Raw genomic sequence first — 16,446 nt, forward strand, 5'->3', positions numbered from 1 at the left:
CTTCCCACTCACATCCCACCCTGACTAATCACAGAGCACCGATGGCAGAGGGATTACTTAAAGTGGGAAGTGAGTGGAAAGGGAAGGGTTGAGAACCCCTGGGTAAAGGATCCTTAAACTGACGACTGAACTATTTGCTGAGATGACAGGAGGTCAAGGATAAGAATGATGTGTTCTAGATCAAAACGAAAGATAAATAAGGAACTTGTACTGCCAAGATATTTAAAGTTTAAACCTGCTTGCTAAAATTATTAAAAGTTTAAGTTATGAAATCTCTGAAATAGATTTTTGAAATGCTTGCTACTGATTAGACAAATGCCGATCAATGATATGAAACATTCTTCTGCTGGAAATGTCCGAGGAACAGTATATTGTGGTAAATCACCCAATGGAATAGAATGCTGCAACATGGAGTATTACATTCTCTCTCCTTTCTCTATTTCAGCTATAAAAAGCAGCTCAAATCAAATGGTTTATAACCATTTAATCTCTTCTCTGTCAATCATCAGCTAAGTAATTGGAAGTGTTATTGATCTTGTTATCCCAAAGGACATACTCTCGGATAACTTGCTTCCCATTGCTTTGTTTAGTTGAGGTTTTGCCTAAATTACCTAGTTCCAAATTTCGGTATGTCCTTGATCCAAATATAGATCAAAAAGCTGAGTGAAGCTATGAGATCAGAGAGAACACCCATAAATATAATGGTAGTATTTGCCCGAGTTTGGCATCAAGGAGCCCTGGTAAAATTTAAATCCATTGGCATCAAGATGCAAATATTCCATTGGTTGAAGTTGTAACTGGAGGGGGACCAATATCCTGGCAAGCAGATTTGCTAGAGCTGTGGGAGAGGCTTTAAACTAGATTGGCGGGGGGGGGGGGGGGGTGGGAGCAGCATTTGCGAGCAGTGTCTAGGGTGCATGGCCACCTAATTAAGAATGATAAAGATAACAAAGGAAGGATGGAGGTTAAGGTAAAAGGTAGAATAGGGAATATATGTGAGGGCCATTCTCTGAAATGCATGTACTTTAATGCAAGAAGCATAGTGAACAAGGTAGATGAGCTTAGAGCATGGATTGGCACTTGGAATCATTATGTTGTGGCAATATGTGAGACCTGATTATTGGAGGGTCAGGACTGGCAACTAAATATTCCAGAATACAAATGTTTTAGATGTGATAGAACAGGGGGTAAAAAAGGGGGAGGAATTGCTCTGCTTGTTAAGGAGGACATTACTGCTGTGAGGTGGCAGGATGGTTTGGGGGGGGATCATCCAGTGAGGCTGTTTGGGTGGAATTGAGGGGTAGAGGAGGCATGAGGGTACTAATAGGAGTGTATTATAGACCACCAAATGGGGCAAGAAAATTGGAAGAACAAATTTGTAAGGTGATAGCAAATATGTGTAATAAACATAAGGTAGTGATCATGGGAGATTTTTAACTTCCTTCACATTGATTGGAATGCCCATACAGTAAGAGGACTGGATGGGCTAGAGTTTGTCAAATGTGTGCAAGATAGTTTTCTTAATCAATACGTAGAGGAACCGACTCGGGACGGTGTAATACTGGATCTCCTGTTAGGGAACGAGATAGGTCAGGTGTCTGAGGTTAATGTTGGAGAACAAATGGGGTCTAGTGATCACAACTCTATTAGTTTTAGGGTAGTTTTAGGGAAGAGCAAAGAAGAGCCTAAAGTTGAGGTTCTGGATTGGAGAAACGCAAATTTCGAAGGAATAAGAATGGATTTAGGGAGTATTGAGTGGGACATGATTTTTTCAGGAAAGGATGTAAATGAAAAATGGAGAATATTCAAAGAAGAAATTTTGAGAGTACAGAGTAGATATGTCCCAGTGAGGATCAAAGGAAAGGCTGGAAGTTATAGGGAGCCTTGGTTTTTGAGGAATATTAGAAATTTGGTTAGGAGAAAGAGGGAGGTGTACAAGAGGTATAAACAGCAAGGTGTTGAAAAATTGAAAGAGGACCTCAAGGAGTGTAGGAAAAATCTTAAGAAAGAAATTAGAAAGGCCAAAAAGAGGCACGAAGAGGCTTTGGCAGACGGAGTAAAAATAAATCCAAAGGGTTTCTATAGGTACATTAAAAGTAAAAGATTAGTGAGGGATAAAATTGGACCACTTGTAGATAGGGAGGGTAGGCTGAGTGAGAAGTCAGAGGAGATGGGGGAAATTTTAAACGATTTCTTTTCCTCAGTATTCACTAGGGAAAAAAATATTGCACCAGTTGAAGTAAAGCAAAATAAGGGGAGGTCATGAATCATATAAGGATAAACGAGGAGGTAGTGATGGCAGTGTTAAAAAAGATAAAGGTGGATAAGTCTCCGGGTCCGGACAAAGTATTCCCAAGGACACACAGGGAGACTGGTGTACAGATACTGGGGCCATTAACAGAGATATTTAGGATGTCACTGGCCACGGGGCTAGTGCCAAAGGATTGGACGGTGGCTCATGTTGTTCCGCTGTTTAAGGGTCCAAATGTAAGCCTGGAAATTATAGACCTGTGAGTCTGATGTCTGTGGTGGGTAAGTTGATGGAAAGTGTTCTGACGGATGGCATTTACAAATATTTGGAAGAACAGGGATTGATAGGTAGTAGTCAGCATGGTTTTGTCAGGGGTAGATCATGCTTAACAAACCTTAGAGTTTTTCAAGGAGGTTACCAAAAAGATTGATGAAGGGAAGGCTGTGGATGTTGTCTATTTAGACTTTAGTAAAGCTTTTGACAAAGTTCCCCACAGGAGGTTAGGAAAAAAGGTGGAGGCATTAGGTATAAACAAGGAGGTAGTGAAATGGATTCAGCATTGGTTGGATGGGAGGTGTCAGAGAGTACTGGTAGAAAATTGTTTGTCCAATTGGAGGCCGGTGACTAGTGGAGTTCCTCAGGGATCGGTCCTGGGTCCACTATTGTTTGTTATATATATTAACGATCTGGAAGAAGGGGTGGTGAATTGGATAAGTAAGTTTGGAGATGATACAAAGATTGGTGGTATTGTGGACAGTGAGGATGATTACTGTAGCTTAAAAAGAGATATAGGAAAGCTAGAGGAGTGGGCTGAGAAATGGCTGATGGAATTTAATACAGATAAGTGTGAAGTGTTGCATTTTGAAAAGGCAAATCTAAATGTGCGGTCATATACATTGAATGGTAGACAATTGAGGAGTGCAGAGCAACAAAGGGATTTAAGAGTTATGGTAAATAGTACCCTCAAAGTTGATACTCAGGTAGATAGAGTGGTGAAGAAGGCATTTGGAATGTTGGCCTTCATAAATCAGAGTATTGAATTCAAGAGTTGAGATGTTATGATGAAATTGTACAAAGCATTGGTGAGGCCAAGTTTGGAGTACTGTGTACAGTTTTGATCACCAAATTATAGGAAGGATATAAACAAAATAGAGAGAGTGCAGAGAAGGTTCACGAGAATGTTGACAGGATGTCATGGTTTGAGTTACAGAGAAAGGTTGAGCAGCCTGCGGCTTTTTTCTCTGGAGCGTAGAAGATTGAGGGGGGATTTGATGGAGGTGTTCAAGATTTTAAAAGGGACAGAGAGAGTCAACGTGGATAGGCTTTTTCAATATTAAGAGTGGGGGATATTCAAACCAGAGGCCATGGTTTGAGATTGCAGGGGGAAAATTATAAGGGGAACATGAGGGGAAATTTCTTTACGCAAAGGGTGGTGGGGATGTGGAATGAGCTTCCGACAGACGTGGTCGAGGCGGGATCATTGGTTACATTTAAGGAAAGACTAGATAGTTACATGGATAGGAGAGGACTGGAGGGGTATGGACCGGGTGCTGGTCAGTGGGACTAGGAGGGTGGGGATTTGTTCTGGCATGGACTAGTAGGGCCAAACTGCCTGTTCTGTGCTGTATATGATTATATGGTTATAACTCGCACAAAAGAGAGTGGCAGTTATGGTATCTTTGTGTATTAATATGCAAGTTTGTCAAGTAAGTATATAACAAGCTGGTATCCTGTGTGGCGTGAACATACATATTTGTTGTTGCTTATCTGCACACATTGATCACTTGGGTGTAACTAGGCAGTGTAAACTCATGTTACCTTGCTGTATCTCTAACTTAATTAAAATTGTGAATACAGAATAATCCCAGGTATCCGGCACCTCTGGGGATTGATTGATGCTGGATAAGTTACTTTGCCAGTTGCTTGAGATTGCATGTTGCATGGATTGGCCAACTGACCACTATTTCCCATTTTTTACCTATTTATTTTTCACGATTTTTTTTTTGCTGGTTGCTTGAGGCTGCCAGTCGCTTGAATTCCGGATAATGAGGATTTTACTGTAACTATAGATATACAGCATGGTAACAGTCCATTTCAGCCCACGAGTCCATGCCACCCAATTTACACCCCATTAACCTACACCCTCTGTTATATTGAATGGTGGGAGGAAATCAGAGCCCTTGGAGGAAACCCACACATACACGGGAAGAGCGTACAAACTCCTTACAGACAGCTCCAGATTCGAACCCCTGGTCTGGTCCTGATCACTGGCACTGTAAAGGCATTGTGCTAACTGCTACACCAACCATGTTGCCCCTTGCCAACTGTGCCACCCCTTTGGATTTGGAAATCTCTTCCTCAAAGGGTGAAGAAAGCGATATCCCTATATATTTTTAAGATATCGAGACTGGACACAGAAAGTTTGAATAGTTGCCAGGAGTAGGGTTACATTCTGATCAGCCGTGATCTAATTGAATGGTGGAGCAGGGTTAAAGGACCAAGTGTCAACACCTGCTCTTTAATCATTGATTATATATGGAGGAAAAACCCAACACCCAACCCCAACCAACCAATTTTCCCTGCAACCGCTGCAACCATGTCTGCCTGTTCCGCATCGGACTTGTCAGCCACAAACGAGCCTGCAGCTGACGTGGACATTTACCCCCCTCCATAAATCTTTGTCCGCGAAGCCAAGCCAAAGAGAGATATATTTGTAATATCACATTTAAATTCACTGTGGAAACCAACTCAATAAAAGTATCATTTATTTGTTGTCAATATAGATATTTTTGCACTCTAGTATTTAAAAAAGTAAGTTGTAAAAGCAGATCACTATTTTCTTTATGGTTTTCATCACTGACAACATTCTTCAGGGTGTATCTTAAAGGAATTGTAAGTGATCAATTAATCAATAAGAATGAAAAGAGCAGTGCTCCGACAGTCTGCCGATATTTTGGTGTTACCACAGAGGAATTCAGCAATGCCTATTCAAATTTTTGGCAGGAAAAATTATAATTATCACAAAAAAAACAGTGAAAGAATATTGGGGAGTGTTTATTTTTTGTGTGGCTGGATTTTTTTTAAAGACCATTTTCCATTTTGTTTATTGGAAGTTGAGGAGCTGATAATTGGAAGAGGGGAAAGTGTTGACATGTATAGAAGTTGGGTGATTAACGGCAAAGGCTTGGGTCAACATTCAGTTTGTGTTTTTATGCTCGTGCCCCTATACCTCAAGGTTGCCCTATATATGCAGTCTTAAATTTTTATTGGCTTAGTGAACTGCAAGCCTTTCAGTTCTACACCATTCTGCTTAAATGTGCACATTCACATATGCATCAGCTTCTCAGTAATAATAATAATATCTTAAATCAATCTACAATATTGTGATAATTTTTTAAAAGGCAACTGGAGCAATCGTGAAACGCTCTTAAGAACATAACAAAGAGTGCACTCCACTGGATAGTTTTGGAGCAGCCTTGGATATGATCTTGCACAACTTCAGATGCTTGAAAATGTCAAGCAAAACAATACTGTACACAAACCTGATTGAACATAGAGGACAAGGAATCAGAATAAGAATGAGTTGTTATGTCTTGAAGTGCAATATCTCAGATAGTGGTAAAACCAGATATAAATTGTGAATCCAAGGATAACTTTCAAAAGTGAATTAGAAATACATTTGAATGGCTGACATACGCTTGGCAAAGAGTGGAACAAATTTCCCAGCTTATTTCCAAAGAGCCTGTATTGGTCATTTCAAGATACAATTGTACATTACAGAAAGATAAGGCAAACAGTAAGGAGAGAGGAACTAATTAATCATGAAGTTACACAATTTGTAATGGGGATATGAGATTTACCTCATGCAGGCAGTGGTCGCACTGTTAGCTTTATGGGATAATTGTACCTATTCACTTTAAATGAAGTTCATTGTATGTTTAGAAAGTGTTATTTCCCCCCCCCACCCCCACCCAAAGCCAACTATTCAAATTATAAAATGGAAAAAGAATCTTAGAGCAAGAATTAGTGCAACTGAAGATCCAACTGTGCTGGGTGGGTCATGTCTCCAGAATGGAGGACCATCGCCTTCCCAAGATCATGTTATATGGCGAGCTCTCCACTGGCCACCATGACAGAGGTGCACCAAAGAAGAGGTACAAGGACTGCCTAAAGAAATCTCTTGGTGCCTGCCACATTGACCACCGCCAGTGGGCTGATATCGCCTCAAACCGTGCATCTTGGCGCCTCACAGTTCGGCAGGCAGCAACCTCCTTTGAAGAAGACCGCAGAGCCCACCTCACTGACAAAAGACAAAGGAGGAAAAACCCAACACCCAACCCCAACCAACCAATTTTCCCCTGCAACCGCTGCAACCGTGTCTGCCTGTCCCGCATTGGACTTGTCAGCCACAATCGAGCCTGCAGCTGACGTGGACATTTACCCCCTCCATAAATCTTCGTCCGCGAAGCCAAGCCAAAGAAGAGAAGAATAAGAGTGAAAATAAAACAAAACTGCAGTTGGTAGAAAGTGATATGAAATATAAAATGCTAGAAAATTTCAGCTGGTCAAGCCATATCTGCAGTAAAGATCAAAGATCCTTCATCAGAACTGTATATTATTAACATTGTTCTCTTCTCTATGCCACACTTTTGACTGCTGCCCTATCCCCACTCAGCCCTTTCCCTCTCTGTCTAAAATGGCAAAAATACAAACATATTGACAGCTATACAAAGTGCAGTAAGCAATCAAATTGATGAGCAATTGTCAAACTAATTAACACATATAGCACTAATTGAATAGAGCTTTTACTTGAAGCTCAGTAAAATGTGTCAAATTTCTCAACTTTCTCAAAGGTTAATCTAGTCGCTGAATTATTTTCCAGTTCCTGAATTATGTAGTTAGATGTTTAAATTCATGACATCAGCAGCCCTGGCAAAATTCTACAGATGTGGAATGTGTGCTGACCGGCTGCATCTCGGTATGGTATGTGTAAAGCCCTCCAAAAGGTAGTGGACACAGTCCAGGACATCACAGGCACTATTCAGTTTCAGTACATCTGCAGGGAACACTACCGCCAGAGAGCAGCAGCAATCCTCAAAGACTCACACCACCCAGTCCATGCTCTGTTCTCTCTGCTGCCATCAGGAAAGAGGTGTAGGTGCCACAAGACTCGTACCACCAGATTCAGGAACAGCTGCTCCCCCTCCACCATCAGACTCCTCAACCAGGGACTCATTTAAGGACTCTTACTTGTGCACTTTATTGATTTTTATTTTCTCTCTGTGTTGCACAGTTTACATTTCTTTATTTGTTTACATGTATACATTGAGAACAGTTTTTTCTTGGACTACCAAGAATTGGCAATTCAGCCTCGCCCGCAGGAAAAAGAATCTGTGTTGTATGCGATGTCATGTTTGTACTCTGGCAATAAATCTGAGTACAATAAAATGACATTAATTGAAAATGGACTTACTTTTATCTGTTTTATTTACATTTTCTGCATTAGTTGCCATGTACACTGCTGCTTTCACTAATGCCCGAGTTATTTTTAATACCTGAAGTTTACATTACTATATCCTTGCCATCATTCCCTAAGTATTAACCGAGTCTCCCTAAATGCTGAACTTGTGGTCTCTCTAGCTTTTGAGCTATCAGTGGGTGTGAGTGACCATGCCAAGTTGAATCATCATTTGTCCAAAGGTGTTGGATCATGGCTAGACTTCCTAATTTTAATTTTCTTACAGTTGTGTGTATTGTTTCCCTATGTTTATTCTTGGGCCCTTGCTCATTGATTATAATACTAAATACCCACAGGTCAGCAATCCAATAGAATATTAAACAGGGATAATTCCCAATGAGGAAAGCAACTTTTATGCATATTTTCCTACATTTATTCCCCTCTGAAGTCGACACTGTGTTTATAAACCTCATCTGGGGACAACCTTGAAAGACAAACTCGTCATCTTTCACCGATTTATTAACGAAATGCATTCAAAGAAACAGGACATGCTCCAACTGTGAGGTTGTTAATCCTGTGAAAGCAGAAGAAAACTGTAGCCCAGAATCAAGGGATTTAAAGGCAAGCTGTTTATCCTGCAAACAATTCAATCCATGGAACAATGATCATCTATATCTGCAGAGCAGAGAAAACCTTATCAGCAAAGTCCACAGCTAAGTCAATATTGGAGATCTACAAATTGAATAAATATGTTGCCTGGAAATTGCATGGTGCAGCGAGATGTTTGTGTGGACTATGTGACTTAATTTCTCACTCTTGAATTCAGTGATCGTTCATTTGACGTAACTTGGCACAAACCCCTGTCACTTCCAACTGTCAACCACAGTCACCATGAATACGAATTCTCAACCAATGATGCATCTAATTGCTGAACACCACCATGCCTGGCAATCACCCCCTCCCCTCTTCAACCTTTGAATGGCAATCCCATCCCCGGTTCAAGTACACCTTTGGGTAAATGATGATTCAACTTGGCATGGTCACTCACAACTATGGCCATAAATCATAGCATCCTTCCTATCACCTACCCATCTTAATTCCTTCTCTTTTCTGGCAATCCACAAACCCCCCCCCCCTTTACTAATCCCATACTTGCACTAATCTTACAATCATCCCTCCCGCCAGAGCTGTAGGAAAGTATCTACCTGATGTCCTGTAAGTGCATTGCAAATGGAGAGTGGTTTCAAGAGAGGGCCATTCCTCAAGTTACACCTGATAAGCAGCACAAGGCTTTGAATCTGCAACTTGAGTCACGTCTGCTAGATTTATTATTGACAGGGGTTTTTTTTTGCTGCCTATGCAATCATTCTTAAATATGCCTTAGCAAAGGCCAACAAATTGTATCAGAGGTTCAGAACTCGGAGCTTAGGGTCACCATTGGAACAAACAAGAGGTCATTGCAGTCTGCTGAGGTTATGGAAGCGCAGTTCACAGACACTCAGTGTTTCTGAAGGAACTCTCTTTTGCTTCTCTTTCTCTTGTTGGTGCGAGTGCTATACTTGTGATACCTTTACTTGTGACCTTACAGCAAACAAACATGATTAAAACAAGTTGTGATTATTAAAACATGTTGGATGTGAACAGGGTGAGTCAGGAGTTGAAATGCAAAATTTCAATGTCATTTTCTGTTGATTCTTGATTATGGCACTGCTAGTTTCCAAGGCAAATAATATGCCTGACATTCTCGGGTACAATAATTGATAATTGGGATCATCTGATATCAACACACCCTGGTGCCAATTTACCTGTGTTATATTTGAACTTGCAGTTTCAAAGCTTGTGGGAAGGAAGAGAACTCTCTAGATAAATACAATGTTTGGTGCTAGCCTTGTGCACTTTTTGTCTCTACCCTTGATTTATATTCACCCTAGCCTGTACCATTTGAAACCTGCTTGAGATATGTGTCAAACTCTACTTACTAATTTTACATTGCCTCATGTGATGGACTGATTACCACCTTATTCAAGTCCATACTACAAGCAAGTATGTTTTGTAATACCGAAAGGGAACTGTGTTGCTGGAGTTGTTAGACTAGGGTACCGTTATCTGATTCAGGTTGTTATGGTGTCCGCATCATTTAAAGCTTTCCCTATCCTGAATAAATTTTCCCTCCATCGACATAATTTCATCATTGTGTTTTAGAGTTCTTACTGGGTTTAAAATAGCAACTTGATTTGCTGATCAATATATGTTAATTGCACAAGTCAATGCTTTTGAGTTGTTCATGGGAGATGCATAGCATTATGTAAATATCTTTCTTCAAAGACATTTCTTTGTGCTTTATTGCAGATGGATATGTGATTTTTAGAGATTAAACAATTTCTGACAATGCGCAGGTTTTCCAATGAAGCCCTGGAATCACAAAACAAAGAATGGGCATTGCATGAAAATCAACTAGCCAAGACAAAATCAGAAAGTCTGACAGAAAAATTAACATAAATTTGGCTCTGTCATAAAGTAGAATGAGATGAAAAGATTGGAAGCTGTTACTTCTGAGGATCCTGGTTTTACAATAATGAGAGTTCTTGAGGAATAGGAAGTGTTGCTTCACTTAGCAGGTTTCCCCTGCCCCTAAACTGCACTTTAATCAGTTCCTCTATCAGTAGATTCCTATTAATAATTAATTTTGCATCATTGATCATTAATTAGTTCCTACCATATTTTAAATCATATGTTCTTATTATATGTCATGGTAAACTGATAGCTTGAATCTTTTGAATCGTAGATTGCCAAAGTAAAATTGGTGCAAATTCTGACCTCTCACTGTGAACAAGATTCAAGTTCAAGTTTATTATAATCAAACAAATAGGTGAAATGGCATTCTTCAGTCCTCAGTGTAAAAATCATTCGAACACACATAATCGTTCAGATCCCTTGCTGTTCGGCGTGGGCAATCTTGTCTCTCTATCCATCACCATCTCTGACCCTCCGAATTGAAGTTGCTGCCTCCTCTGTTCTCCTTCGGTAAAGGCTCCTTGTACATATTTACAGCCGATTTTTTAATGCAATACATGTATTAAAATAAATATTCTTAAATAATAGTAGATTCCCAGAGGGATTGTATGAGCAGTTCATCCATCATTCAGCAGTCTCACTGCCTGTGGGAAGAAGTTGCTTCTCAGCCTGAGGGTTCTGGCCCTGATACTTCCTTATCTCTTTCCCGATGGGAGTCGCTAGAAGATGCTATGTGCGGGGTGGTAGGGGTCCTTAACAATATGCGAGCCCTCGTCAGACAATAGATCCCATCAATAGAGGGGAGGGAGACCTGAGTAATTGAGGGAATGCATTGTGTTAACATATTAAAATTCACATCGAGTGCAATGTTGCACTTCCAGTCTTAATTAATTATAATAGGAGATTGGAGATTGGATGTTGTCATCTTCATTGAGGTGGCCATAAATAGTTGGTACTTCAGTAGCCAAAAAGATTACCAGTCAGCTCCGCTTTGCTAGCTGCAGTTAATCTAATGAATTTTTAATTCATTTTTTTGATTTGCTGCCATGCTTTCTTATTGGATATACCATTCCCCATGGTTTTCTCATTGGTCTCACTGCCACATTGAGTAAAGAGCAGTTATGAACCATAAAACCATGAGAAAAGGGAACAGGAGCAGACCGTTCAGATGTTCTATCTTTTAATATAAATGACTGATCCAACTTTCTTTGTCTATTTTAACCCCAGTAACCCTTGATTTCCTAAGAGAGCAAAGAGCCATCTATCTCAGCTCTAAATGTATCACGGATCTAGTCTCCACAACATTTTGGGACAAAAAATTCCAAAATCTTTGACAGAAGAAATTCTTCCTGATCTCAACTGTACGTGGGTACCCTGATATTTTTAAATTATACCCTCATGTTAAATACTCTCCCAAGGGACAAATATTTGGTTAATTCACCTAAGAATTTTAAGTGTTGCAGTACAATTGCCCTTCTTTCTTCTAAACTCCAGTGAGTTCAGACCCTTCCTGATCAACCTTTCTCCATTGAAGAATTCCGTCATGCTTCGATTCATTCTAGAACCTCCTATGAATTGCATCCAAAAATGATACATGTCTCCTTAAATAAGGGGACCAGAATTATTACTAGTAGCCAGAATGCCCATGTGACTTTTATAGTTACCAAAATAATACTCTACTTTTATGCTCCAATCTCCTTAAAATAAAAGAGGCTTCCTGGATTTTTGGAATTATTAGAGAGGTTTGGTGTTTCAGATCCTTTTGTGCTATAGTTTTCTGCAGTCTCCTTCCTAATCAGTTTTACCACTCTTTCTTCCAAATTTAACAACTTCATACTTTCCCTCATTATTCCCCATTTGCCAACTGTTAACCCACCTATTGGTAACTCTCTGTAAACTCATACCAAAATGCTGAAGGAACTCAGCCAGTCTTTTAGTGTCTGTAAAAGACCAGGATATATTGTAAGCTGTTTTGCTTCTCTCCTCTACATTTGTATCACATGCAACTTTGGCAGTGGTACATTTGCTTCCTTCATCTAAATCACCTTAAACCCCCGTGCCCTCCAGTTCTTTAATCACCTACGCTGGAAAACAGACTGTGAGCAATGCTCAGTGTGACTGAGCTCGCTATACTGCTACCGACCCGGACAGTCTGTGGTCTTTCTGTTATGAAGCCCAGGGTCTAATTACAGAGAGGGGTGTTAAGTCCCGACAAGGACAGCTTCTCCTCCAGCCTCTGTGGAATGGTCGCATTAAACGCCAAGACGAAGTCAATGAACGGCAGCCCGGCGTACGAGGCTTCATTCTCCAGATGGGCCAGGACGGAGTGAAGCGAGAAGGCTAGAGCATTGACTAGAACTGCACATTGTACTCCCAGTGCAGTCTCACCAATGACTTATCCAAACGTTTAGACTTAATAGCTTGCCCAATGAAGGTAAGCATGCTGAGCACCTTCTTTACCTCCCTGACAACCTGGATCATTTTCTAAGTGCTCTAATGAATTTCTTAGACATAATTTTCCCCTCATGATGTCATGCTGACTCCGCTTAATCAGATTATGACTTTTTATGTGCTCTGCTCCTACATCCTGAATTATTTCTTCCACCTTTTTTCCCAGTATTACAGCCAGTCTATTGATAACTGCTTTTTGTCTCCCATTTATTTTTAAATACAAGGCTTTCACATGTTTCAATCCTTTGGTGCCTCCAGGATTTAAGAACATTTGGAAGATAACAACCAGTGATTCCACTATCTGTGTAGCTACAACCTTTAGGATCTAGTGTGCAAACCATCAACTCTATGGGACTTCCCAAACTTCAGTCCCATTAATTTGATTAATTCTAATTCTCTAATTATGGTGATGGTTTTTTTACAGCATCGTTGAGGATTTTTTTTTAAAAGAACCTTTTACCACAATAACTGATGTAAAATATCTGTTCAACTACTCTGCTATTTCTGCGGACCCCAACACCATTTTTTTTTAAGGAATTTGTAGCCACTTTTGAAGTGAGATTTTGTTGTTAACATTTGTAGTCCATACAAGCAGGTTGGTTGTGACTGGAAATTGCAAGGGTGAGAAAGACACCATCATTTGTGATAACTTTCATTTTTAATCATGTGAAAATGTGGAGTATTGCAAATCTGGCACATTGATGCTGACCATCCAACCTGGAATGCAACATCACATACCCATGAATTAAACATCTTCTGGAGCCAAGTCATGCAAAGTTTACTCAATTTCTACAAAAATAAAATCCACAAGTCATTTATGCTAAATAACAGTGTATTTCCTCTTATTTTGCAGATTGGATCTAGTGATGGATATTATAGTTTTCATACAAGTCCGACATTCACAAGACACACCAAACCTGTTGTATTGTGGACCCAGCAGGATGTTTGTAAATGGTTAAAGAAACACTGTCCACACAATTATCTGACCTATGTGGAGGCTTTCTCTCACCATGCAATAACAGGTACCATCCAGAAACTGATTATAAATGATGGACCATCATCCATCCTTTTGAGCACATTTTGTGTATGTTACATTCTATATATAGTGTTATGTAGAACCTTTACTTTCTGACTTCAAATTAAATTTGATTTTGTTTAATACATGTGTATTTGTAAAAATATTTTATGGTGAAAACTATAATGGGGTGACCAGAATTGCACACAGTACCCCAATTGCCTCTTTGGTCACTTTAAGAGAGCAATCGACTTGGATTCCCCACATCCCTTGGTACATCGATGCTGTTAAGGATCCTGCCATTAACACTTATATTTGATCTCCCTAAGTGCACCACCTCATACTTGGTCACATTAAACTCCACTGCTCTGCTCATATTTGTAACCGCTCTGTATCCTGCTGTTCAATGAACCAAACTATCCACAACTTTACCGATCTTTGAGTCACCTGAAAACTTACTAAACCACCAATCTACTTTTTCATCCAAGTTATTTATATACTTGAAACAAAGAACAGGGGTCCCAGCACTGATCCCCGTGGACACCACTGGTCACAGACTTCCAGCCTGAATAACACCTCCCACCTGTCTTCAACGGCAAACTAATGCTGAATCCAAATTCACTGTAGGTCCCATGCATCTTTACTTTTGGATCAATTTCTGCATTTTATTTACTGTTTTAATCTCTTAAATAGTTAATACTTATTAAAATACTTGAAGATCTGAGTACTTTGAACGTCAAAGACACTGACTAATATTTGACGTAAGCAACATCATTTACAACCGATGAGTCAAATTTCATGATCTCACCAGATGTTGGAGCTATTTTGTGAGCAAAACCAGCAAATTCAACTGAGAGAGCCCCTTCACTGTTTGGTGTTGGGCATGTTGGTGTGCTGGGAATCAGGCTCCCCATGGCAGACTGCGGCTGGGAACATGGTGGAAGAAATGGGAACCTGAAAGCAGCACAAGATCTGCCTCGATGTTTGTCACTTCAAGCTCATCGGCTGAGGACTTGAATAGAGTAGGTTGTAAATTCAAGGGTGACAATTTGCTGTTTGATGCCGCATCTATATATGATTTTCATGAATTATAAAACATCAAATCATTTCCAAAGCTTCTTGTGAAAAATAATTCTAAGAGCAAATGTGTTATGTTTTTAAGGACAGAAGGTTATATATGTTTGTTTGCTTCTCTCCCGAGAGATAAGAACTTCTCAAAAATTAATCTCCCTGTTTATTTGGTGATCATTTCACATTCAATTATTATCCTCTTATGTATAACAAGTTCTTTTTATGTGAAATTAGAGGCTCAGCAACACAAATCTAATAATAGTCTGTATAAATCTCTATGATTTAAATTATACTGCATACTGGTTTTAACTATTTTCTCCTCCAGAGAGTGCTTTGTACATGTTCAATTCATGAGCATATTTGAGTTTTCATGCCATAACTTTGAGAGTCTGGGCAACATTTGTACACTTACTAACCACCTCAATAAATTCTGAATCAGTGTTCAAACATTTTCAGAGGTTCTAAAAGATCCCTCTTCCTTGCACATATTTTAAACCAGATCAGTGGGTGATACAGTAGATTAAAATCTTAAATCTCCACTGGATCAGTGATGAAAACCATCATCATTCTTTTCTTTTTCCATGCTGACCCTTCTCAACCCCTGCACCTTTTGTTCAGTACGGCAACTCCATTGCGTCGCCATGAGGCTGAGATCAGAAATGACCCAAAACCAAAAACAGCAGAGTGTGCAGTTAAAAGCCCATCGTAACTCACGTGAGATGAGAAAACCTAGAACATTTGTTATTGCTCTTGGTTTTGCTGTACCATGCAAGGAGAGGATAATAGGAGTCAATTTCCACATAGGTAGGTTTCTTAGACCACTTCTCTCAACAACTGGTCCTTAGGATAACGTTAACCTGCATTAACGTCTTTGTTGGTCTGTGTAATTTAATTTATTTTTTCAACAAAAGAAAATAACAGAACAGATCTTATGGATTTTTGAGCAGAGAGGTGTTTCACACCATTTATGATAGGTTACAACTTAAATTAACAGGAATACAAACTAGGAAGGTAAATATACATTTTAATTTGTGTCAAGCCACGAACAAAAAAACTGCTGGAGAAACTCAGTGGATTGAGCAGCGTCTGTGGTTGGGGGGAGAATTCTTGATATTTTGGGTCAAATCCATGCATCAGGACTGAGAGTGAAGATAGAAGAGGGGAAGGGTAGAAGTGTGGCAGTGTGGAGGGGCCTGTAAGGGTAACCAAGTAATTTGTCCTTGCATTTGGTCAAGACAGACAAATTGAATCATTACACTAGACAACAATTTTTTTCCCCAAAAGGTTTGTTTCCTGAAAAAAATTGGGGATTATGATAGACAACTTCAAGCCGAACTCAAAGATAATTTCAGATTTGCTGAATCATGTAGGAAGTTAGAGAAAGAATTAATGAACTTTTATTGAATTTAGCATGTTTAATTGCATAATGACGCTGACACGTTGCATTAGATCAACTGAAAAATGTTTTGCTGCGGATTTTCATTTGTACTCAGCATCTGATGCCTATCATGTCAGTGTCCAACAGTAGTCAGCCAGGATTGATGGATTTCAGTTGCCCTGATACCGCTTGTCCATGGTCACAATGTCCTGGTGAAAACTTTCACCATGATTGTCACTGATCGGACAGAAACCAGCAGGGATGAAGTCCAAGTGTGACTGCAGAAAATTAATTTTTAATGACATGTT

General features: G+C 39.7%; 1 protein-coding gene across 1 annotated transcript in view; it reads left to right on the forward strand.

Moving 5' to 3' along the window:
• LOC138737274 (sterile alpha motif domain-containing protein 10-like) overlaps positions 1-16,446 on the forward strand; it is a 48,706-nt gene that overhangs the window by 28,173 nt on the left and 4,087 nt on the right. Inside the window, exon 3 of the mRNA XM_069888027.1 lies at positions 13,528-13,696. Within this exon, the coding sequence (XP_069744128.1) occupies positions 13,528-13,696 (169 nt within the window). The remainder of the gene's footprint in view (positions 1-13,527; positions 13,697-16,446) is intronic.

Source organism: Narcine bancroftii, chromosome 6, assembly GCF_036971445.1.
Source record: "Narcine bancroftii isolate sNarBan1 chromosome 6, sNarBan1.hap1, whole genome shotgun sequence".
Classification (NCBI taxonomy): domain Eukaryota; kingdom Metazoa; phylum Chordata; class Chondrichthyes; order Torpediniformes; family Narcinidae; genus Narcine; species Narcine bancroftii.